Raw genomic sequence first — 26520 nt, forward strand, 5'->3', positions numbered from 1 at the left:
ATACATCAATGATGTTGCTCTTGCTGCTGGTGATTCTTTGATCCACCTCTACACAGACAACACCATTCTGTATACTTCTGGCCCCTCCTTGGACACTGTGTTAACTAACCTCCAGATGAGCTTCAATGCCATACAACTCTCCTTCCGTGGCCTCCAACTGCTCTTAAACGCAAGTAAACTAAATGCATGCAATTCAATCGATCACTGCCCGCACCTGCTCGCCCGTCCAGCATCACTACTCTGGACGGCTCTGACTTAGAATACGTGGACAACTACAAATACCTAGGTGTCTGGTTAGACTGTAAACTCTCCTTCCAGACTCACATTAAGCATCTTCAGTCCAAAATGAAATCTAGAATCGGCTTCCTATATCGCAACAAAGCATCCCTCACTCATGCTGCCAAACATACCCTCGTAAAACTGACCATTCTACCGATCCTCGACTTCGGTGATATCATCTATAAAATAGCCTCCAACACTCTATTCAACAAACTGGATGCAGTCTATCACAGTGCCATCTGTTTTGTCACCAAAGCCCCATACACTACCCACCATTGAGACCTGTATGCTCTCGATGGTTGGCCCTCGCTTCATACTCGTTGCCAAACCCACTGGCTACAGGTTATCTACATGTCTCTGCTAGGTAAAGCCCCGCCTGTACATAGCACATCTGTAAACAGCCCATCTATCTACATACCTCATCCCCATACGGGTATTTATTTATCTAGCTCCTTTGCACCCCAGTATCTCTACCTGCACATTCATCTTCTGCTAATCTACCATTCCAGTGTTTAATTGCTATATTGTAATTACTTCGCCACCATGGCATATTTATTTCCTTAACTTTCCTCATTTGCACACACTGTATATACACTTTTTGTTTTCTTTTGTTCTACTGTATTATTGACTGTATGTTTTGTGTATTCCATGTGTAACTCTGTTGTTGTATGTGTCGAATTGCTACGCTTTATCTTGGCCAGGTCGCAGTTGCAAATGAGAACTTGTTCTCAACTAGCCTACCTGGTGAAATAAAGTAATAAATAAAAAAATAAAAAAGAGTGCATGTAGTCTCTGTCATAATAGTGGGAAAGTGTCACCCGATTCTACAACCACGCTCCGTTCAGAGGTTGGATTTGGTACCGGCGGGGGAAGGCTGGCCATGATGTGCACGAGGGCAGACTCAATGGTCCAATACGACTGTCCAGTGACTTAATCTCCTTGGCATCTCAGTGCATCGAGATTTGTGCCAGGGTGAGCGATGGCGTTAATTGGGCGGTGGTTCACGAGAGGAGTGAGTCGAGATTTCAATGTTCTTTTAATTTCTGACAGTGACTGTAAACATTGTTGGTATTTAGCGTCTCAATCACATTGCAGGAAGAAGTTCCCATGGGTCATTTGGCGACACGTTACAAAAACTAAAGAGAACTGCCTGTTAAAATTAAAACCTCTAAGGGATCGGATCCCGCTAGCGGGATCAAATTTGACAACATCCTGTGAAATTGGAGCGCGCCAAATTCAAGTTTCAAAATCATATTATTATTATTTATTTTTTTTATATTTTATTTTTTGCATTTTCCAATTAAGAACATTCAAAACAAAAGTGAAAAGATATTAGACAACGATAGGACAAAGTGACAGTAACAGACGAGCGTAACAAAAATAAAAAATAATTATATAAATAAACATACAATAAAAAAAAATAAAATAAAAAAATAACTAGACATTGGATCACCTGCCGTAGGCTACATATTATACGTTACGTGTGGATTATATAGAGATTCAATCAATGAGATGTGGGGGGAGATTCTCCATATAGTCAATAAAAGGTTGCCAAATTCTGTAAAATGTCTTTAACTTATTCCTCAAGCAGTAAGTGATTTTCTCCAAAGGGATACAACTATTAACTTCCGATAGCCACATTGCAACTGGCAGGGAGGAATCCAATTTCCATTTCAAGGCAATACATTTCTTGGCAATCGCTAGCAATATTTCTGTTAGCTTTATAGTATGGCTTTGCCTAAGATTGGTGTTAGTAAAGTTACCCAGTAGACAGACCTCCGGGTCTAAAGGGAATGCAACCCCGTGAATTGAGGATATGGTATCGCATACCCCCTGCCAGAAACCGTGTAGTTTTGAACACTGCCAAGTGGAATGGAGGAATGTTCCTTCATCTGAGCCACATCTAAAACATAGGGAGGAGATATCTGGGTTGAACTTGTGCAGTCTAGATGGGGTGATATAGAGCTGATGGAGGAAATTAAACTGGATCAGTCGGTATCTGGAGTTCAATGGGGATGTAACCCCATCCCTGCATAGGTAACTCCATAGATCCTCATCAAGATCAATACCCAGATCTTTCTCCCATCTAAGTCTGAGTTTATCTAGCCCAGGCAGTGTTAGTCCTGACATAAGAGCATTGTAAACACGGGAAATGGTCTTGAACAGTGGTTGGCCTGCGTGGCAGAGTTGTTCAATAGGTGACATCTTAGGTAGGTTCCATTGTCCCTTGAGAGTCACCCTAATAAAGTTTCGTAGTTGTAGGTAGCTAAAGAAGTCCCTGTTAGGCAAGTGGTATTTCTGTTTCAGCTGATCAAAAGACATAAGAACTCCCTCCCCGTAACAATGTTCCAGAAGAGTGATCCCCTTATCAGACCATGGTCTAAAGTTACTATTCTGGAAAAACATAGGGATCAATCTATTGTTCCATAAAGGGGTTTTAGGGGAAAGGAATCCCCCTCGTCCGAACAGCTCATGCAGTTTGCACCATGCCAGGACAGAATGTATGATTAAAGGGTTGTCTGTGATGGTTTTTATAGATTTTCTGTCCCATTTGTAAAACAAATCTGCCCCAGTGTCATCATTTACCTCAAGCTTTTCAATGTTCAACCATGAGGGAGAGGGACCATTGTCAAACCTCTGAGCCAGAAACCTAGACTGTGCAGCCCAGTAGTACATTCTAAAATTGGGGAGGTTTAAGCCCCCTTGACTGTAATCAAGGGTCAGTTTATCCAGGCCAACCCTAGGGGTTTTGCCGTGCCAGATAAACCGTCTGGTCAGCTTGTCGAGAGAGGAAAAAAATGCTGCGGGAACAGGGATAGGGAGAGATTGAAACAAATATAGAAACCTGGGCAGGACATTCATTTTAATTACATTGATTCTACCCAGTAGAGTGAGAGGTAAGTCCATCCATTTACAAAGGTCAACCTCCACCTTTTGCAACAAACTGGCCAGATTGAGTTTATAGAGGTTGTTCAGATTACCATCCACCATTATGCCCAAATATGTGAAGCCCATAGGCGACCATCTAAAAGGAAACTTGTGCTTGATGGTATGATGGTCAAAGACAGACAACGGTAAGATTTCGCTTTTATCAAAATTGACCTTATATCCAGAGAAAGAACTATAACACTGTAGTAGGATATGCAAGTGAGAGAGGGAGTGTTCTGGGTTTGTTAGAAATAAGATAAGGTCGTCCGCAAAGAGTGATAATTTATGGGTATGGGGGCCCACCTCTAAGCCATGTATGTCAGGGCACGTTCTAATAGCCTCAGCCAACGGTTCGATGGCGAGGGCAAAGAGGTGGTGGCTAATTGGGCAACCTTGTCTGTTCCCCCTATAAAGAGGGAAAGAGGAGGAAGTAATCCCATTGGTAGCAATCCTAGCTTTAGGAGATTTGTAGAGTGATTTTATCAAATTTACAAACACGGTACCTAAACCAAACTTTTCCAAGACGCGAAAGAGGTATGGCCATTCAACCCTATCAAAGGCCTTTTCAGCGTCGAGGGAGACTGCGACACTAGGTATTTTGTTTTTGTTAGCAAGGTGAATTATTTCAAAGAACCTTCTGAGATTATTGGAGGACAATCTATTAATTATGAAGCCAGTCTGATCTGGGTTGACCAACAGGGGAAGACATGACTCCAGTCTCTTAGATAGCATCTTGGTGACCAATTTACAATCTGTGTTAAGGAGAGAGATTGGTCTATAGGAGGCGCACTTTAGTGGGTTTTTCCCTTTCTTGTGGATTACAGTAATCACTGCTTGAGAGAAGGATTCTGGAAAGCAGTAGTCTTCTCTGGCTTTTTAAAGTACCTCCATAAGGTAGGGGACCAACAGCTCCCTAAATTCTTTATAGAACTCTGGAGGGAAGCCATCCTTCCCAGGAGATTTATTAGAAGGTAAGGATTTAATGGCCTCCAACAATTCAGGAACTGAGAAGTGTTCACTCAGGCGCTCGCTGTCTTCCCCTGACAAGCATGGGAGGTTGAGAGAGGAGAGAAAGGAGTCGATCTCTGATAGATCATCGCTTGATTGGGAAGTGTAGAGGTCTTCATAGTATTTCTTAAAAGTATTATTAATTTCAGTAGGGTCGAAAGATATCTCATTAGTAAGAGTTTCTATGACATTAATTGTCCTCTAACTTTCCTCTGCTTTCAGTTGCCATGCCAATACTTTGTGAGCTTTCTCTCCAAGCTCATAATAACGCTGTTTTGATTTAGTGATGGCCCTCTCAGCTTGATATGTGTTCAGAATATTATATTTAAGTTTTTTATTTACCAAAAGCCTGTATAGATCTTTAGTCGGGCCTCTTTGGTAGGTTTTCTCTAGCTCTGAGATTTCAGATTCAAGGGAACTCAGTTCCTCACCGTGTTTTTTCTTCAGCCCTTTAGTACAGGAAATAATCTGTCCCCTCAGATAGGCCTTCAATGTGTCCCAAAGAATGAAGCTGTCAGGAGCAGGGGGTTTGTTTGTCAAAGTAAAAATATTGATCTGCTCTTTGATGAATGCACAAAATTCAGGTTGCTTTAGGAGTGTAGAATTTAGTCTCCATCTATATGCTCCATTTACCTTGGTAGGAATGGAGATTGATAATACCAGAGGAGAATGGTCACTAAGCAATCTGGGGAGATACTCGACATCTAACACTCTATGAAACAGTTGTGTCGAAAGTAAAAAGTTAATTATGCGTGTGTGTGTCTTGTGTGGGTGTGAATAAAAAGAGTAGTCCCTATCCTGTGGGTGCAACTGTCTCCAGATGTCTAGTAAATTGAGATCTTTCATGAATGACATGGTGAGCTTGCCGGCTTTGGTAAGAAGTGGGGGTTTATCAGAAGACCTATCAAGAACTGTATCTAAGCAAAAATTAAAATCTCCTCCAACCAGTAGCCATCCTGGTGGTGCTTGAGCAACCTGAAGGAAGACATTCTGAATAAACATATGGTCATCGAAGTTAGGAGCATAAATATTCAATAGGGTCCAAGACTCTGAAAACATATGCCCCTGCACCAAAACAAACCTGCCCGAGGGATCAGAGATGGTGTTGTTGACGCAGAAGGGGATGTGTCTACTTTTCAAAATTGCAGTTCCTCTTGCTTTGGAGTTAAAAGAGGATGCAAAAACTTGTCCTACCCATTCCTTCTTCAATTTCTTGTGTTCACTGGCTGTAAGATGTGTTTCTTGTAAAAACACAATGTCAGCCTTTAATTTCTTAAGGTATGTATAGACTCTTTTCCTTTTAATCGGGCTGTTAAGACCTTTTACGTTGAATGTGACATATTTTAGTGGATTAAGCATAGGTTGGGTTTCAAATATGTAACTGAATAGAAATCTAGCATATGCAGATAATTAGGAAATGTTTCAACTTTGGTTTGAGCACAAAAGTGACCTGTGTGTCTCTTTAGGAAGGAAACAATAAACATAGAAAAAAGGAAGAAAAAATAATAAAAATCCCACCCACCCCGATTGTCAGACTAGAACAACAATCCCAACAATCAAACATGAATACACTTGTAGAGATACGTTGCTGCTCGCTTTCCATCTTGCTCTTACTAGCTAAACCTTGGCGTAAACTAAAACCTGCGAGCTCTCCAAATTGAAAACAAACGTTGTGAATAGATATTTATGGCTGAATATTTACTGCCCACGGTAAGGGATGCTTGAGTCTCTTTTCGGAAGATTAACATAAATGAGGGGGAAAGCAGTGGGCCTAAACCCACTTATTGCTTCGCCCAGTAGATATGGACTAAACCAAAATATACTCTCCTGTAAATGTAATAGAACTCACCCCGGGAAGATACGGTTAGTTGAAAATGTACAAATCAATTATAGTGACCGGGAGATACCAGCAGTTCAATCCGGATAAGAGAAAACAAACAAACTGAATTTGATCCCCCAGAGAGACCGTCCTGGCTCAGAAGTTGCTCAGTTCTTTGAGATAAGTGTGCACTTCTCCCGGTGTGTTGAAGAGATGGCTTCGGCCTTTGTACTGAACTTTCATCCGCGCAGAGTGGATGAGGTAGCCGGTGATGTTCTTCTCCTTCAGTGCTTTGGCGGCAGGTCTGAACTGCTTGCGGCGTCTGGCGAGATCCGCGCTCATATCTGGGAAAAGGCTGACCCTCTTTCCATCGATGGTGATGTCCCCTTTGGCTCTTGCGAGTTGCAGTATCTTCTCTCTGTCTTGGAAACGGAGGAACCTGATCAGGACGGCTCGTGGGGGCTCATCTGGCCGGGGTTTCGGCGCTGATGTTCTGTGGGCGCGTTCGATTTCCAGCGGCTTGGTGAAGTTGATTATGCCTAGGACCTCCGGGATCCATTGAGTGAAGAAACGGACCGGGTCACGGCCCTCACTGTCCTCTTTCAATCCCACCACACGGATATTACTACATCTACTCTGGTTCTCCATCTGATCTACCTTGTTTTTGAGGTAGGCATTGTCCTTTTGCAGTTGTATCAAGACCTGGTCGTGTCGAGCGATGGTATCTTCAACTGTGCTATAATGCACAACTCTGCCTCAGTCGTTCTCTAAAGGAGATCATTCATGGAGGATTTCAGGTCGTCAATGGAAGAATGGAGTTCAGCCGATTTCTTATCAATTTTCAGAGAAAGACCTCTGTTACCATCCTGAATTTCCCGGAGGAGAGTAGCCAGCATGTCGGCAGGCTCGCAAGAGGCTGCTGAGAGCAACAGTCTGGAACTGTCGTCTGAGTTATGAGGGCTAATGCTAATCTTGCTAGCTGTAGCGTTATCGTTATCTTGGGAATCAACGACGTTTTGGTCGTCCTTCTTGCCTCTCGGTCGGAGGTCCATGGCTCTTTGGGAAGGTAAGTACTTGACAATTTATCAGCCGATGTTAGAATATTGTTTCAACGTTGTTATTTAGGTAAAAATAGAATAACTTTGAAGAGCTTGGTTTGTCAACGTCTGCTCAGCTCCGCGGCATCACGTGCTCCCCCTCAAAATCGTATTATTGAACATTCATGAACATACAAGTGTCTTAATAATTTAAAAGCTTAACTTCTTGTTAATCCAACCCCTTTATCAGATTTCAGGACAGCGCCCCACATCAAAATACTTATTCAACCAGCACAGGCTTTACAAAAATCACAAATAGCGATAAAATAAATCACTTACCTTTTGAAGATCTTCCTCTGTTTGCAATCCCAAGGGTCCCAGATACACAATGAATGTTTGTTTTGTTCGATAAAGTCCTTCTTTATATCCAAAAAGTCTGTTTAGGTGGCGCCATTGATTTCAGTAATCCATTCCTTCAACATGCATACAAAGGATTGCAAACATCTACCGGTAAACTTTGTCCAAACAAGTCAAACAATGTTTCTAATCTTTTCTCAGGTACCCTAATATGTAAATGAATTATAATATTTCAGACGGAAAGAGCGGTGTTCAATAGAAAAGGAAAATAATGAATAGCGCGCCCTCATTCACGCACGCCAAAAGCCTACATTTCCTGATGAGAACATCTTAGATAAACTACAACTACTTGTTCGTTTTTCAAGAAACAAGCCTGAAACCCTGTATAAAGACTGACATCTAGTGGAAGCCATAGGAACTGCAATCTGGGAGCTATTTTTTTGTATATCCCATAGGCTTGCATTGAAAAGGCCTGTGACCTCCAAAAAAAAAGTTCCGGATGGATTTTCCTCAGGTTTTCACCTGTCAAATCAGTTCTGTTATACAGACAGACATCATTTTAACGGTTTTAGAAACTTCAGCGTGTTGTCTATCCAATGCTACCAGTTATATGCATATCCTATCCTCTGGGCCTGAGTAACAGACAGTTTACTTTGGGCACCTCAGTCAGCTGGAAATTCAGGATACTGCCCCCTAGCCATAAGTTAATTTTAAGGAAGTAATTTAGCCATTCATTGTACTCATTGCAATCTGTAGAGTTGTTATTTTCTCAAGTTTTCTTGTGACATTCCTGGATTTCTCATTATATTAATAAAGATTGATTAATCAACAAATATGATAGTCAGTTGAAAAAAGGTTAAGAAAAAAGGTGAAGGGTACAAGACTATGTACATACTGTACATTGCTGTTGGCAAAATCACAAAATATCCCATCAAGCCAAGCGGGTAAAGCTTCCCGTTGTCACAGTTCCAAGACCAGTCAGAAACACCCAGCTAACCCTACGATAATGGCGCCGTTGGATCTCAAAACTGAACTTGGATCCACGTTAAGTAGCAATGATATCCTTCTCCACCGTCGTCTTACGACAGATTTCTCGAACCAGTCATGACTTTAATAAAACAATACATCATTTAAGTTGCTTTCCAGCGAATGTCTTAGTTACATGTTTATATAACTAACAAATGAGTTTTGAAGTTGAGGGTGCTTTATGAAGATTCGCAATGAGGACGAAAACAAGCATACTTCAGCTAGCCAGCTAGTTTAGCCCAGTAGCGGTGCGTGAGTAAAATCCCTTGGGAAGCCAATCCAGGAAAAAAAGCCATAATTGTGTTGTTTGCTCTATAACCTGTTAGTTCATATGCCTTGCTACTGTGATATATAGTGTGATATGTAGGCCTAAGGCCGAGACAATAAGACAGTGGCAGAAATACATTTAACCACACCTTTGTTTCATCACAAAAATGAAAGCAACAAAGCATATTACATGTAACAAACATTTACATCAGTGGAGGCCGCTGAGGGGAAGACGGCTCATAATAATGGCTGGAACAGAGTGAACTTGCAACATTTCGGTTACTAGCCCAACGCTCTAACCACTAGGCTACCCTGCCGCCCGAGAGTAGCATGAACTACAGCATGATCAAGGAAGTTAATGTTTCCATCATTTTCGGATTACTAAACAACTATTGATTTAGAACCACAGAGTTACCACAAGTTGAAAAGAAAACAGGAGCTGCTTCCACTATTCCAGCACCATTTCAACTTTAACATTTCAGTATCATCAAATCACCTATGCTTAGTCTAATACAGTGACAACTAAAAGATACCAAAAACAATTTAGTCCAATCAACGTAAGCTAAATATGATGTGACTGTCTATAGTACAGATTACTGTGTGTGTGTGTGTGTGTGTGTAAGTAGAAAAAACATGACTCACCCTACTTGTAGCGAAACGGTCAATGACTGTCATACAGTAGACCTAAACACTTTTAGTTTTTGTTGTCCTAGGCTACCTGGCTAAAATGTTTGCTCGTTAGCCTAACTTACTCTCAAGGGCAACGATGCGCCAGGCCAGCTAGTTTACATTAACCTACTACATCTAGCTACATATTGAACTTCCATCCTCTCAGGCCAGGGGCACAATGTATGAATTTATGTTTGGATTAGAATCATCATTGTAATCATTGGCCAGTATGGAGATTTAAGTCAAACCTGCCCAAATCTCCATCAATGGATCATTTAGGAACGAGATGATTTTAGCTAGCTAGCCACTGGAGAACAACGACACTACACGATGCAACAACTCAAGTTTCTGTAAATGATGTTTTGCTTTTGATGTGATTGGTGTGAAGCCAAATCCAAACAGGCTTTTGTTTTGGTATGCCAGGACCATTCACAGTTGAGCTCACACAGTTTAGCTCAACGCTGATTGCCTATTCTTTTATTTGGTATGAAGGGAGGCCAAATGCTCGCTGGCTTTCCTTACATTCAATGCTATGGGCAGCAACAATGTCATACCCTTTTTGGCCAGACAGCATCAGATGGGCTACACATACTGAGACAGAGGAGATATATTTTGCTCACTTGGATGCTTTCTCCATTGAGATACAAGGAAAATTATGAAACACAGAGACAAAATAAATTATTGTATATGTTTTTGTCTTTTGGGGGGGAAGCCTGGATTCCTTGGCATCCATGAATAGTGAAGGCCACTGAGGGGAGAACAGCTCCTAATAATGGCCGGAACGGAACCAATGGAATGGCATCAAACACATGGAAACCATTTGTTTGATGTATTTGATACCATTCCACCTATTATGCTCCAGTCATTAACATGAGCCCATCCTCTCCAATTAAGGTGCCACCAACCTCATGCGATGAATACCTGCCACTGGTTTAGCCAGGGAAACCAGTTCTTATTATACCTCGGCAGGAAAACCGGGGACAACTAGCTTGGGCCAGGTGCGTGTTTATGCCATCCCACCCATCTGCTTCAGTCATTAACATGAGACAGTTCTCCCCAATTAAGGTGCCACCAACCTCATGCGATGAATACACACCACTGGTTTAGCCAGGGAAACCCGTTCTTACTATACCTTAGTGGGGAAACCAGCTCGGGCCACAAGACTATTTCAGGAGACCTTTTGTTATATGGCCTTATATCAGGAGCTGGTGGCGAAAAGTTTGATGAAACAATTCACAGACTGAAACAAATAAATCAGATTACTTATTTATAGTAAGTATAGTAAATCAATATACAATCCCGAAATCAGTTGTAATTGTCAATAGTAAAACACAGCTTAAAACGATGTTTGAGTGAACTCTGAACACAGAAAATGAATGGTGAATTCGACTGGACACAGTAGACTCCTCCTCGTATTTATTTACACATTTTGGCGTGGTGTCATTGAATAATGGAACAACTGAAGAAAGACGTGAAATTTAATCCATCAACAACAGCCAATTTCTTTTCACGGGTGTTTTTCTGGTAAGTACTTGTTTACAGTTAACACTGTAGCTCGATTCTTTTAAAAGTAGCTAGTTAGTAAGGTGGCTGGCCATTAAGGGTGCGTTCGTAAATTAGCTCTGGCTATTTACTCACAATTTCAGAGCACTCTTGTCTGAGGGTGCCAGAGTTCAGAACAACTGAGGAATTTACGAACGCTCAACACCGGTTGACTATGGCTGGTGTCAGTAAACGTAGGCCAAAAAAAGCGTGATTAAATTGTTGCCAGTAGCACAGTCACCAATGATATGGGTAACATAAAAACAGCCTAACCAGCTCTGCTAGGGCGAGTAAAATGGTCAGAGGTATCTTCTTCTTATTTGGGTCTGGAAGTAGCTGTAATGTAGTGAACATTATGCCAAAATCCAGTCCGTGTATTCGTGCTGTGGGATTCCAGTTCCATGTTTTACAGGAGCCAGACAGTAGGAGTGATATGCCATGTAAACTATAATGCCAGCAATTTTTGGAGTAAAGTTAAACTAAAGTATATGAACGCCCGGACATCCGTTATTTTAAACATAAGACATCAAAACAACTGTGGATGTTACAATTGGCGACGAGTGAAACGCACAAGAGGCGAATGCAATTTACAAGACGAACTACGTGCCTAAGTGAGTAAACGCAGATAACATTGTACATCACGATAACATGATGTGCACACAGAACCCAGTTCAATCGGCTCGAGGTCGAAAAAATGGATCAACAGATTCAACAATTTTCTAGTGGCATTAGACATCGCGGATAACATACAGAAAAGGGCATTACTGTTACACTATGCAGGGTCTGATGTGTACGATATATTTGACCACTGCAAGATACCGCAGCAGCTGATTGCTATGACACAGCTGTAGCCCAGCTCATTGCATATTTCTGTCCAAAAGTAAACACAGAATATGAAACCTACGTTCTGACAAAATGAAAACGAAACCTTGGCTGCTTTACCACACAATATTGGGGCAATTAGCATACATATGCGAGTTTGCGAACGTTGATAAATCAAGTCACATATAATACTAAGCTGCAGTTCCGCGCGCCTCCGCTTAATGGCGCTAAAGGATGGTTCAATGGCTCTCCAACAGCTACTTGATGCAGGCAGGGCACAAGAAATGTCGGATAAACAAGCTGCAGGCATTGACAATGCTCAATCAAAATCACAAAAATAGCTTTCAGTGCGCACTGTACAAAATAAAAAAACATAACAAAAGCCAGGGCTATGAAAGTGACAAACATCAAAACAGAACATGCAATAACTGTGGGTGGAAATTCCCACATGATGGAAGACAAACAAACTGCCCTGCAGGGGGGAAAAGATGTGAGGAATGTGGAAAATTGAATCGCTTTCAAAAATGTTGTAGATCAAACCACAGAGTCCACTCCTCCATTTGCTGATAAACTAACCCAATTGCGTCCGAAACGTAACATAAAGTGCAGTCACATGATGACAAGACAGAAAAACAAAACACCTCACCAAGCTTGGATGATTATGTGTCTGTTGTGTGTACACTACAGAAACTGTCGCAACCACACATCCAAGTTACCATTATGAACACAACTGTGGATGGTATTAGTGATTTGGGAGCAAGTGTTAACATTGTTGATGAAAAAAACAAACAGACTAAGGCAAACATCTTTGCTTATGGCTCATCCCAACCATTTCCACAGAAGAACATTCACAGCACCAGTTCTTTCCACGACTAAGACGGTGGATACCACTTTCTATGTAATCAAAGGTGACTGGCTCACTACTTCGCTGTCAGACAGCAACAGACCTTGGACTTCTGAAAATAATCAACCCACTATCCACTCCAACTGAACCAGCTGATGATTAATTCATAAGCCAGTTTACCAATGAATACCAGGACCTCTTCCAAGGTATCGGAAAACTGACTTTCAAGTGAAGCTGCACATTGATGACACAGTGCAACCAGCAGTACAACCACAGGAGGATTCATTTTCACATGAGCGAAAAAGTTCAACAAGAGCTTGACACACTTAAAAGCCAAGACATTGACAAAAATCAGCAGGCCAACGCCATGGGTATCCCCTATAGTGGTCACACCAAAACCCAAGACATCTGATAAAGTTTGTCTGTGTCGACATGCACCTTCTGAACACAGCAATTCAACGTGAACGACATCACGCCAATGGTTGACGACCTGATCCATGATCTGAATGGAGCAGTGGTGTTCTCCAAGCTAGATCTTAATGCTGGATACCACCAGCTTGAGTTACGTCCAGACTCACAACCTTCACTACACATACTGGCCTTTTGAGATACACCAGACTGAACTCGGGCATAAATTCAGCTGCCGAGGTGTTTCAAAATGGAATACATACAGAAAGTGCTGCAAGGCATTCCCAGATCTCAAGATGAACACACTGAGTCTTAAAGCTGTAGATTGCGAAAGATCTCACGCGGAACAAAGAAAAATGTGAATGCAGCAAAACAACACGAGTGTTAACAGCCATGTTTTCTCCGAGAAAGGCATTTCGGAGGATCCAAAGAAAATCAAAGCCATATAGAATCTGCCAGCACCTCAAAATGCCTCGGAAGTTCGCAGTCTACTGGGCATGATGCAATACTGCTAACTGTTCATACCAGACTTTGCAACAACCGCACATCCTCTTTGTGAGCTCACAAGAAAAGATCACACCTGGTCATGGGGACCACAGCACCAGTCTGCGATGGAAAAAATTAAGAACCTGTCTGATGCAGCACAAGACAACAGCCTACTTTGACCCAGCCAAGAGGTTGACACTGTTAGTTGACGCCAGCCCAGTTGGTTTAGGTGCCATACTATGTCGAAACAACCCTACAAGTGATAGACGCCCATATCATTGACTATACCTGCCGAGCGCTCTGAGGTTGAACAGCGCTACTCACAAACCGAGAGAGAAGTTCTGGTGATCATCTGGGCATGCGAACACTTTCACTTGTATCTCTATGGAGCTCACTTCATAGACCATAAACAATTAGAGCTTATCTTCAACACCCACACCCCCAGCATGACTTGAGTGATGGAGACTGAGACTACAACCATACAGCTACTGTTAAGTACAAATCTGGTAAAGATAACCTTGCCGACTACATGTCAAGACGTCCCATCGGAGGGGAAACGCCACAATGAACCTCTCGCATGGCAGAGGATATGTGAACTTTATCATTGACAACACAGTTCCCAAAGCGATGACTCTAGAAGAGGTGCAAGAAGTAACAAAAGATACTCAGCTCTACAGAAGGTGATGTGCCTATTGTCCACAGGAACCTGGCAAGATTCACCATGTGACACACAAGAAGCTGATTTCCAAACATTAAAAGCACTCTTTCGCATGCGACATGAACTAACTAATCAACGCACCAGCAAGTGTCATCCTGAGAGGAACACGGCTCGTTCTTCCAATCTCTCTCCAAGAAAAATCTATCAATCTAGGACATCCTAGGTATTGTGAAAACAAAACACCTACTGAGAGAGAAGGTGTGGTTTCCAGGCATAGATGACATGGTGGAAAAAAGCACTTCAGCACTGCATTCCATGTCAAGCTGCCACTGTAGAAAATCATATGGAACCACTGTCTATGTCGAAACTACCAAAAGGTCCATGACTAGAAGTATCTGTCGATTTCTGCGGGCCTTTCCCATCGGGTGACTACCTACTTGTAGCTGTTGACGATTACTCAAGGTATCCGGAAGTTGAAATCGTTAAGTCCACATCAGCCACTTCTGTCCTTCCCAAGCTTGACAAAGTTTTTTCCTCTTTTGGAGTACCCAAGATTGTCTGTTTTTACAATGGACCTCCTTTCAATTGACAGATTTCAGCCACTACCTTGGATTTAAACCTAGAAAGATAACATCTTACTGGCCCGAGAGCTAAATCCGAAGCGAAACGCTTCATGAGAACACAAGAAAACTGTCACAGCTACAAACTCTGAAGGAAGACCTTGGAAACAACATCTCTACAGTTTTCAGGGGAAACTACTGCGCAAACCCTCACGGAACTGAAAACTTGTCCACAGGACGCTGAACAACCAGATGAAAACCCAGATCCAAACCCTCGATACCCTATGAGAACCAATGGAAGACCTTCAAGATCTCATTGAAGAGATGTAATTAATCAAGTTTAAAAAACTGTGAAATAGTTAACCTTAGTGTTGTATCCCAAGTGAATTTTATACCGACCAGTAGTGATAACTTAAGTGTCTTTATTTTGAAATAAGGGAGGGATGTAACGTAGTGAACATTGTCATAATCCAGCCCGTGTATTCGTACTGTGGGGCTCCATGTTTTACAGGAGCCAGACAGTAGGAGTGATATGCCATGTGAACTATAATGCCAGCAAATTTAGGAGTAAAGTTAAACTGAAGAATACGAATGCCCTGACATCAGTCCTTATAAACATAAGACCACTAAACAACTTTGGATGTTGCAGTAGCTAGCTAGCAAGCTAGCCAACGCGTTAGCCAGCTAACTTGGGTGTTTGACTGCCGATGTGAGGTCAGAACGCTCAGATGAACCCTATGCCTCGGTCAAAGCGTCCAGTCTGCGCTCTGAAGGCTCTGAAAGCTAAACACTGAGTTTACGAGAGCACTCTGGCACTCCAGATTGAATTTACGAACACAACCTATGCGTTCTATGGAAAATAATTTACAATGTAGAAAGTGTTTATGGAGCCAGATACAGTTGAAGTTTACATACATTTAGGTTGGAGTCATTAAAACTTGTTTTTCAACCACTCCAGAAATGTCTTGTTAACAAACTATAGTTTTAGCAAGTCGGTTAGGACATCTACTTTGTGCATGACAAGTCATTTTTCCAACAATTGTTTACAGACAGATTATTTCACTTATAATTCACTGTATCACAATTCCAGTGGGTCAGAAGTTTACATACACTATGTTGACTGTGCCTTTAAACAGCTTGGATAATTCCAGCTAATTATGTCATGACTTTAGAAGCTATGGGCTAATTTACATAATTTGAGTCAATTGGAGTTGTACCTGTGGATGTATTTCAAGGCCTACCTTCAAACTCAGTGCCTCTTTGCTTGACATCATGGGAAAATCAAAAGAAATCAGCCAAGAACTCAGAAAAATAATTGTAGACCTGCACAGGTCTGGTTCAGCCTTGGGAGCAATTTCCAAATGCCTGAAGGTACCACATTCATCTGTATAAACAATAGTACGCAAGTATAAACACCATGGGACCACGCAGTCGTCATACCGCTCAGGAAGGAGATGTGTCCTGTCTCCTAGAGATTAATGTTCTTTGGTGCGAAAAGTGCAAATCAATCCTAGAACAACAGCAAAGAACCTTGTGAAGATGCTAGAGGAAACGGGTACAAAAGTATCTCTATCCACAGTAAAATGAGTCCTATATCGACATTACCTGAAAGGCCGCTCAGCAAGGAAGAGGCCACTGCTCCAAATCCACCATTAAAAAAGCCAGACTACGGCTTGCAACTGCACATGGGGACAAAGATCGTACTTTTTGGAGAAATGTCCTCTAGTCTGATGAATCAAAAATGGAACTGTTTGGCCATAATGACCATCGTTATGTTTGGAGGAAAAAGGGGGAGGCTTGCAAACTGAAGACCACCATCCCAACCCTGAAGCACGGGGTTTGCAGCATCAAAAAGTACCATCTTTGTCCTCATGTGCAGTTGCTAACCGTAGCCTGGCTTTTTTATGGCGGTTTTGGAGCAGTTGCTTCTTCCTTGCTGAGCGGCCTTTCAGGTTATGTCGATATAGGACTCATTTTACTGTGGATATAGATACCTTTTGTACCCATTTCCTCCAGCATCTTCTCAAGGTCCTTTGCTGTTGATTTGCACTTTTCGCACCAAAGTACATTCATCTCTAGGAGACAGAACGCATCTCCTTCCTGAGCGGTATGACGGTTGCGTGGTTCCATGGTGTTTATGCTTGCATACTATTGTTTGTACAGATGAATGTGGTACCTTCAGTTGTTTGGAAACTGCTCCAAAGGATGAACCAGACTTGTGTAGGTCTACAATTCTTTTTCTGAGATCTTGGCTGATTTCTTTTAATTTTCCCATGATGTCATGCAAAGAGGCACTGAGTTTGAAGGTAGGTCTTGAAATGCATCCACAGGTACACCCCCAATTGACTCAAAGGGTGTCAATTATCCTATCAGAAGCTTCTAAAGCCATGACATAATTTTCTGGAATTTTCCAAGCTGTTTAAAGGCACAGTCAACTCGGTGCATTACATTTAGTACAGTGCATTTTAACATTGGGGTTCATGGATTAAATGTTGTTCATCCACTTCCTATTTTGTGTTTTCTCTTTCCTCAATGTGCATTGCTTCATTCTTGCATTAGTTAATCGGTTATTGCACTGGCTAATTATTGCATTGGTTAATAGGTTATTGCATTGGTTAATTAATACATTGGTTAATTAACCTGCTCTCTCTCTCTTTATAAGTTGGGTAACCCCTTTATTCAGTATTGGAAATAAGCGGAGGCTAGAAGAAGATGACATGTACCAAGTGCTTCCTGATGATGCTTCTCAGGTCCTGGGAGAGGAACTACAGAGGTATGACATACTGTGGCCCAGCTCTCTTTTTGCTCCCTATCCCCTAGCCTTTTCCCTAAGACATTGCCCTATCCCCTAGCCTAGCCTTTTCCCTAGGACATTGCCCTATCCCCTAGCCTAGCCCTTAGCCTTTTCCCTAGGACATTGCCCTATCCCCTAGCCTAGCCCTTAGCCTTTTCCCTAGGACATTGTCCTATCCCCTAGCCTAGCCCTTTCCCTAGGACATTGTCCTATCCACTAGCCTAGCCCTTTCCCTAGGACATTGTCCTATCCCCTAGCCTAGCCCTTTCCCTAGGACATTGCCCTGTCCCCGAGCCTAGCCTTTTCCCTAGCCCGGTCCCTAGCCTAGCCCTTTCCCTTAGCCTTTTCCCTAGGACATTGCCCGGTCCCCTAGCCTAGCCCTTTCCTTTACCCTTTCCCCTAGGACATTGCCCTGCCCCCTAGCATTGTCCCTAGGACATTGCCCGACACCCTAGCTTAGCCCTTTCCATAGGACATTGTCCTGTCCCCTAGCCTAGCCCTTTCCCTAGGACATTGTCCTGTCCCCTAGCCTAGCCCTTTCCCTAGGACATTGTCCTATCCCCTAGCCCTTTCCCTAGGACATTGCCTTGTCCCCGAGCCTAGCCCTTAGCCTTTTCCCTAGGGCATTGCCCTGTCCCCTAGCCTAGCCCTTTCCCTTAGCCTTTTCCCTAGGATATTGCCCGGTCCCCTAGCCTAGCCCTGTCCCTAGGACATTGCCCTGTCCCCTAGCCTAGCCTTTTCCCTAGGGCATTGCCCTGTCCCCTAGCCTAGCCCTTTCCCTTAGCCTTTTCCCTAGGACATTGCCCGATCCCATAGCCTAGCCTTTTCCCTAGGACATTGCCCGGTCCCCTAGCCTAGCCCTGTCCCTAGGACATTGCCCGATCCCCTAGCCTAGCCCTATCCCTAGGACATTGCCCGATCCCCTAGCCTAGCCCTATCCCTAGGACATTGCCCGATCCCCTAGCCTAGCCCTAGGACATTGCCCGATCCCCTAGCCTAGCCCTAGGACATTGCCCGATCCCCTAGCCTTATCCCTAGGACATTGCCCGATCCCCTAGCCTTATCCCTAGGACATTGCCCGATCCCCTAGCCCTAGGACATTGCCCGATCCCCTAGCCTAGCCCTATCCCTAGGACATTGCCCGATCCCCTAGCCTAGCCCTATCCCTAGGACATTGCCCGATCCCCTAGCCTAGCCCTAGGACATTGCCCGGTCCCCTAGCCCTAGGACATTGCCCGATCCCCTAGCCTAGCCTTTTCCCTAGGACATTGCCCGGTCCCCAAGCCTAGCCCTGTCCCTAGGACATTGCCCGGTCCCCTAGCCTAGCCCTGTCCCTAGGACATTGCCCGATCCCCTAGCCTAGCCTTTTCCCTAGGACATTGCCCGGTCCCCTAGCCTAGCCCTGTCCCTAGGACATTGCCCGGTCGCCTAGCCCTGTCCCTAGGACATTGCCCGATCCCCTAGCCTAGCCTTTTCCCTAGGACATTGCCCGGTCCCCTAGCCTAGCCCTGTCCCTAGGACATTGCCCGATCCCCTAGCCTAGCCCTAGGACATTGCCCGGTCCCCTAGCCTAGCCCTGTCCCTAGGACATTGCCCGATCCCCTAGCCTAGCCCTAGGATATTGCCCGATCCCCTAGCCTAGCCCTAGGACATTGCCCGATCCCCTAGCCTAGCCCTAGGACATTGCCCGATCCCCTAGCCTAGCCTTTTCCCTAGGACATTGCCCGGTCCCCTAGCCTAGCCCTGTCCCTAGGACATTGCCCGATCCCCTAGCCTAGCCTTTTCCTTAGGACATTGCCCGATCCCCTAGCCTAGCCCTAGGACATTGCCCGGTCCCCTAGCCTAGCCCTAGGACATTGCCCGGTCCCATAGCCTAGCCCTATCCCTAGGACATTGCCCGATCCCCTAGCCTAGCCCTAGGACATTGCCTGATCCCCTAGCCCTAGGACATTGCCCGATCCCCTAGCCCTAGGACATTGCCCGATCCCCTAGCCTAGCCCTAGGACATTGCCCGATCCCCTAGCCTAGCCCTAGGACATTGCCCGGTCCCATAGCCTAGCCCTATCCCTAGGACATTGCCCGATCCCCTAGCCTAGCCCTAGGACATTGCCCGATCCCCTAGCCCTAGGACATTGCCCGATCCCCTAGCCCTAGGACATTGCCCGATCCCCTAGCCCTAGGACATTGCCCGATCCCCTAGCCTAGCCCTAGGACATTGCCCGGTCCCCTAGCCTAGCCCTGTCCCTAGGACATTGCCCGGTCTCCTAGCCTAGCCCTGTCCCTAGGACATTGCCCGATCCCCTAGCCTAGCCCTGTCCCTAGGACATTGCCCGATCCCCTAGCCCTGTCCCTAGGACATTGCCCGGTCCCCTAGCCTAGCCCTGTCCCTAGGACATTGCCCGATCCCCTAGCCTAGCCTTTTCCCTAGGACATTGCCCGATCCCCTAGCCTAGCCCTGTCCCTAGGACATTGCCCGATCCCCTAGCCTAGCCCTAGGACATTGCCCGGTCCCCTAGCCTAGCCCTGTCCCTAGGACACTACCCGATCCCCTAGCCTAGCCCTATCCCTCTTCATTGTTTACATCCCTTATTCCCGTATTTTTTCGTTTTCAGAGCATTGAGAGAGAACTTTCCCTGGCTCTATTTGGAGTTTCATGCTAAACATTGAACTTAGCACCGTTGTGTATTTAGGCTCTGTTCTGTTTTCTGATCATAGTCTAACAATGTGCTAATCTCTCCAGGCATTGGGATAAGGAGGTTCGAATGGCTGCCAAGGAGCTGCGGATGCCCAAACTCACCAAAGCCATTGTGAAGTGCTATGGGAAACCCTACGCAGTGCTGGGGATCTTTAGTTTCACCGTAGTATGTAGAAATATACGTTTTCCGGTTCTTGAACATAACATTTGACCTATGTACATATAGTACATGTTAAGTGGTTTTTCTATCCATATATGTCAGCTTTTACAGTGTAAATAAGTGGATTTGAGTTCAGGTTGAAATCTCTCCACCTCTTCTCTTGTTCCCCCAATAGGAGGTGATTAAGGTGATCCAGCCAGTGTTCTTGGGAAAGCTGATCCAGTACTTTGAGAATTACGATCCTGATAATATGGACGCACTGTATGAGGCCTTTGGCTACGCTGCTGGTATCTCTCTGTCCACTGTCGCGCTGACCGTCCTCCAAATTCATTATTATTACCACGTCCAGAGGACCGGCATGAAGATACGAGTGGCCATGTGTCACATGATCTACAAGAAGGTCATTATACGCTACATACCTGCATACAGCATTATATAAACCTAAAATCTTCAAGAATGATTTGCTAGTAAATGTAATTCCCCCTATAGGCCCTGTGTCTCAGCAGCGCGGCGATGGGAGAAACAACCACAGGACAAATGGTGAACCTGCTATCCAACGATGTCAACAAGTTTGATGAGGTAAAAGCAGGAAGTGCATGCAGTTCCTTTGGATGAAATGGTTCCAGCACATCATCTCCCTCGGTTCATTCCGTAGGTTTCTGAAGAGTATGGCTGTAGCTTATCTGACAGAGGCCCCATATATAACCATTGACCCTTTGTCAAATGTACAGGAATGGAATGCACCAATATCTGGAATGCCTTTGAGCCGTCTGTCATCTTGTCCTTGCAACTAAAGTATAGAAGTTAAATCCACACGGAGAGAACAAAGTCATGGATGAAAGGAAAATGCAGATGGTTGCTTAGCACAAATGTTTACAGTTATCCGATGCTAAACTCAAACCAGACTGAACAAATATAAATGTATATATATATATAACATGGGGGGCCCATGCAGCTTATGAAGACAAGCGTGGCCTGTTGGCCGCTGTAGTAGGCCATGAATCCAGCTCGAAGGATCATTATCATCTTTGTTATGCTCAATGCAACTACATAGAAACATGTAACAGCTAAGTGAACCAAGGATCACTGGTCTTTGCAGGTGACCAACAATCTGCACTACCTCTGGATAGCACCTCTGCAGGCTGTGGTGGTTATCATTCTCCTGTGGTATGAGATTGGCCCGTCCTGCCTGGCAGGCGTGGCTGTCCTTTTGTTCCTCCTGCCACTACAGACCATGTTTGGAAAGCTCTTCGGCTCCCTCAGGTGAATTACATAAGTTACATGGCTTGACCTTAGTGGGGTCTTCTTGAGAAAAGTTGACCTCGTCCTTATCTATAGGGGCTAATGTTTTTCAGTGAGTGGCTCCTATGCTTCATTGACTATGTCAGAGCTACCTGTTCAATGGTAACCCATAGGTCAACCTATTTGTTATGATGATGTCCTTCTCTTAAACCCCTTTTCTGTTTTGACTGTAATGATTTACCTCTTAGAACATTCCAAGCACATGTGAAGAAAAGTTAGCTTCATATGTTGGCTGTCATGTTGACTGGCAATTGAACTGTGAACTCTTGCTTGGACAGTTGTTCACACAATCAACAACACAAGTGCTGGAAGTAATAGCCTTGATTAGGTGTTATGAAACCCTAATGCAATGCAGACTTCTCTGATTCTACGAAAGAGTTATCTTAGTTAAATGCAATTATATACATTGCCATCGATTCGTTAAACTCAGGAAACGTCAGTTTCTGTTCACAAGGAGATATGACTGAACTGACTGAGTGACCTACTTTTCTTGCAGGAGTAAAACAGCTGCCTTGACTGACAATAGGATCCGCACCATGAATGAAGTGGTGTCTGGAATCAGGATCATCAAAATGTATGCCTGGGAGAAGCCCTTCTCAGCACTGGTCAATGATGTCAGAAGGTAAAAACTAAACTCAGCAAAAAAAGAAACTACCTCCGTCAACTACGTTTATTTTCAGCAAACATAACATTTACATTACATTTAAGTCATTTAGCAGACGCTCTTATCCAGAGCGACTTACAAATTGGTGCTTTCACCTTATGACATCCAGTGGAACAGCCACTTTACAATAGTGCATCTAGGTCTTTTAAGGGGGGTGAGAAGGATTACTTTATCCTATCCTAGGTATTCCTTAAAGAGGTGGGGTTTCAGGTGTCTCCGGAAGGTGGTGATTGACTCCGCTGTCCTGGCGTCGTGAGGGAGTTTGTTCCACCATTGGGGGGCCAGAGCAGCGAACAGTTTTGACTGGGCTGAGCGGGAACTGTACTTCCTCAGTGGTAGGGAGGCGAGCAGGCCAGAGGTGGATGAACGCAGTGCCCTTGTTTGGGTGTAGGGCCTGATCAGAGCCTGGAGGTACTGAGGTGCCGTTCCCCTCACAGCTCCGTAGGCAAGCACCATGGTCTTGTAGCGGATGCGAGCTTCAACTGGAAGCCAGTGGAGAGAGCGGAGGAGCGGGGTGACGTGAGAGAACTTGGGAAGGTTGAACACCAGACGGGCTGCGGCGTTCTGGATGAGTTGTAGGGGTTTAATGGCACAGGCAGGAGCCCAGCCAACAGCGAGTTGCAGTAATCCAGACGGGAGATGACAAGTGCCTGGATTAGGACCTGCGCCGCATCCTGTGTGAGGCAGGGTCGTACTCTGCGGATGTTGTAGAGCATGAACCTACAGGAACGGGCCACCGCCTTGATGTTATTTGAGAACGACAGGGTGTTGTCCAGGATCACGCCAAGGTTCTTAGCGCTCTGGGACGAGGACACAATGGAGTTGTCAACCGTGATGGCGAGATCATGGAACGGGCAGTCCTTCCCGGGAGGAAGAGCAGCTCCGTCTTGCCGAGGTTCAGCTTGAGGTGATGATCCGTCATCCACACTGATATGTCTGCCAGACATGCAGAGATGCGATTCGCCACCTGGTCGTCAGAAGGGGAAAGGAGAAGATTAATTGTGTGTCGTCTGCATAGCAATGATAGGAGAGACCATGTGAGGTTATGACAGAGCCAAGTGACTTGGTGTATAGCGAGAATAGGAGAGGGCCTAGAACAGAGCCCTGGGGACACCAGTGGTGAGAGCACGTGGTGAGGAGACGGATTCTCGCCACGCCACCTGGTAGGAGCGACCTGTCAGGTAGGACGCAATCCAAGCGTGGGCCGCGCCGGAGATGCCCAACTCGGAGAGGGTGGAGAGGAGGATCTGATGGTTCACAGTATCGAAGGCAGCCGATAGGTCTAGAAGGATGAGAGCAGAGGAGAGAGTTAGCTTTAGCAGTGCGGAGCGCCTCCGTGATACAGAGAAGAGCAGTCTCAGTTGAATGACTAGTCTTGAAACCTGACTGATTTGGATCAAGAAGGTCATTCTGAGAGAGATAGCGGGAGAGCTGGCCAAGGACGGCACGTTCAAGAGTTTTGGAGAGAAAAGAAAGAAGGGATACTGGTCTGTAGTTGTTGACATCGGAGGGATCGAGTGTAGGTTTTTTTCAGAAGGGGTGCAACTCTCGCTCTCTTGAAGACGGGAGGGACGTAGCCAGCGGTCAGGGATGAGTTGATGAGCGAGGTGAGGTACGGGAGAAGGTCACCGGAGATGGTCTGGAGAAGAGAGGAGGGGATAGGGTCAAGCGGGCAGGTTGTTGGGCGGCCGGCCGTCACAAGACGCGAGATGTCATCTGGAGAGAGAGGGAGAAAGAGGTCAGAGCACAGGGTAGGGCAGTGTGAGCAGAACCAGCGGTGTCGTTTGACTTAGCAAACGAGGATCGGATGTCGTCGACCTTCTTTTCAAAATGGTTGACGAAGTCATCTGCAGAGAGGGAGGAGGGGGAGGAGGAGGATTCAAGAGGGAGGAGAAGGTGGCAAAGAGCTTCCTAGGGTTAGAGGCAGATGCTTGGAATTTAGCGTGGTAGAAAGTGGCTTTAGCAGCAGAGACAGAGGAGGAAAATGTAGAGAGGAGGGAGTGAAAGGATGCCAGGTCCGCAGGAGGCGGGTTTTCCTCCATTTCCGCTCGGCTGCCCGGAGCCCTGTTCTGTGAGCTCGCAATGAGTCGTCGAGCCACGGAGGCGGGAGGGAGGACCGAGCCGGCCTGGAGGATAGGGGACATAGAGAGTCAAAGGATGCAGAAAGGGAGGAGAGGAGGGTTGAGGAGGCAGAATCAGGAGATAGGTTTGAGCAGAGGGAAGAGATGATAGGATGGAAGAGGAGAGAGTAGCGGGGAGAGAGAGAGCGAAGGTTGGGACGGCGCGATACCATCCGAGTAGGGGCAGTGTGGGAAGTGTTGGATGAGAGCGAGAGGAAAAGGATACAAGGTAGTGGTCGGAGACTTGGAGGGGAGTTGCAATGAGGTTAGTGGAGGAACAGCATCTAGTAAAGATGAGGTCGGCGTATTGCCTGCCTTGTGAGTAGGGGGAAGGTGAGAGGGTGAGGTCAAAAGAGGAGAGGAGTGGAAAGAAGGAGGCAGAGAGGAATGAGTCAAAGGTAGACGTGGGGAGGTTAAAGTCGCCCAGAACTGTGAGAGGTGAGCCGTCCTCAGGAAAGGAGCTTATCAAGGCATCAAGCTCATTGATGAACTCTCCGAGGAACCTGGAGGGCGATAAATGATAAGGATGTTAAGCTTGAAAGGGCTGGTAACTGTGACAGCATGGAATTCAAAGGAGCGATAGACAGATGGGTAAGGGGAGAAAGAGAGAATGACCACTTGGGAGAGATGAGGATCCCGGTGCCACCACCCCGCTGACCAGAAGCTCTCGGGGTGTGCGAGAGCACGTGGGCGGACGAAGAGAGAGCAGTAGGAGTAGCGGTGTTGTCTGTGGTGATCCATGTTTCCGTCAGAGCCAAGAAGTCGAGGGACTGGAGGGAGGCATAGGCTGAGATGAACTCTGCCTTGTTGGCCGCAGATCGGCAGTTCAGAGGCTGCCGGAGACCTGGAACTCCACGTGGGTCGTGCGCTGGGACCACCAGATTAGGGTGGCCGCGGCCATGCGGTGTGGAGCGTTTGTATGGTCTGTGCAGAGAGGAGAGAACAGGGATAGACAGACACATATTTGACAGGCTAGAGAAGAGGCTACGCTAATGCAGAGGAGATTGGAATGACAAGTGGACTACACGTCTCGAATGTTCTGAAAGTTAAGCTACGTAGCAAGAATCTAATTGACTAAAATGATTAAAATGATACAGTACTGCTGAGGTAGGCTAGCTGCGTTGTTGACACTACCCTAATCAAGTCGTTCCGTTGAGTGTGAAGTTTCTACAATGCTGCTTTTCGGGGCAAGCTGGCTAGCTAGCAGTGTTGGTTACGTTACGTTGCGTTAGGAGAACGACAATAGCTGGCTAGCTAACCTAGAAAATCGCTCTAGACTACACAATTATCTTTGAAACAAAGACGGCTATGTAGCTAGCTATGTAGCTAGCTACGATCAAACAAATCACACCGTTGGGACTGTAATGAAATGAAATGAAAATATGATACTACCTGTGGAGCGAAGCGGAATGCGACCGGAATGCGAAAGTTCTATTCAGTAGACGTTGGCTAGCTATTGGCTAGCTAGGAGTGTCTCCTACGTTAAGGACGACAAAATAGCTGGCTAGCTAACCTCGGTAAATTAAGATAATCACTCTAAGACTACACACTCTAACTACACAATTATCTTAGATACGAAGACAGCAAAGACAACTATGTAGCTAGCTAACACTACACTAATCAAGTCGTTCAGTTGAGTGTGATAGTTACTACAGTGCTACGGTAGACGGTGAACGTGTTGGGCAGATAGGAGACGACGAAATACGATAATTACGCAATTATCTTTGATACAACGACGACTATGTAGCTAGCTAAGAAGAAATTGCTAAGATTAGACTAATCAGACCGTTGTACTATAATGAAATGTAATGAAAAAGTTATACAACCTGCAGACCGAAGCGCGGATGCGACCGGCTCGCTCCAACCCGGAAATAGAAGATTCAACAACTGAGACATAACTTAACAAGTTCCACAGACATGGAATAATGTGTCCCTGAACAAAGGGGGGTCAAAATCAAAAGTCAGTAAGTATCTGGTGTGGCCACCAGCTGCATTAAGTACTGCAGTGCATCTCCTCCTCATGGACTGCACCAGATTTGCCAGTTCTTGCTGTGCGACATTACCCCACTTTTCCA

General features: G+C 45.2%; 1 protein-coding gene across 2 annotated transcripts in view; it reads left to right on the forward strand.

Moving 5' to 3' along the window:
* The first annotated feature begins 10481 nt into the window (after positions 1-10481).
* LOC115132689 (ATP-binding cassette sub-family C member 4-like) overlaps positions 10482-26520 on the forward strand; it is a 40957-nt gene continuing 24918 nt past the window's right edge. Inside the window, exons 1-7 of one of the 2 annotated variants that reach the window (XM_029665416.2) lie at positions 10482-10914; positions 17373-17483; positions 20245-20365; positions 20535-20759; positions 20849-20938; positions 21459-21622; positions 22158-22283. In XM_029665416.2, coding sequence (XP_029521276.2) covers positions 10841-10914; positions 17373-17483; positions 20245-20365; positions 20535-20759; positions 20849-20938; positions 21459-21622; positions 22158-22283 — 911 coding nt within the window. In that variant the 5' untranslated portion in view covers positions 10482-10840. Of the gene's footprint in view, positions 10915-11346; positions 11544-17372; positions 17484-20244; positions 20366-20534; positions 20760-20848; positions 20939-21458; positions 21623-22157; positions 22284-26520 lie in introns of those variants that run through there. The other variant, XM_029665421.2, reaches the window with a different exon arrangement.

The sequence above is a fragment of the Oncorhynchus nerka genome, linkage group LG2, assembly GCF_034236695.1.
Source record: "Oncorhynchus nerka isolate Pitt River linkage group LG2, Oner_Uvic_2.0, whole genome shotgun sequence".
NCBI lineage: Eukaryota > Metazoa > Chordata > Actinopteri > Salmoniformes > Salmonidae > Oncorhynchus > Oncorhynchus nerka.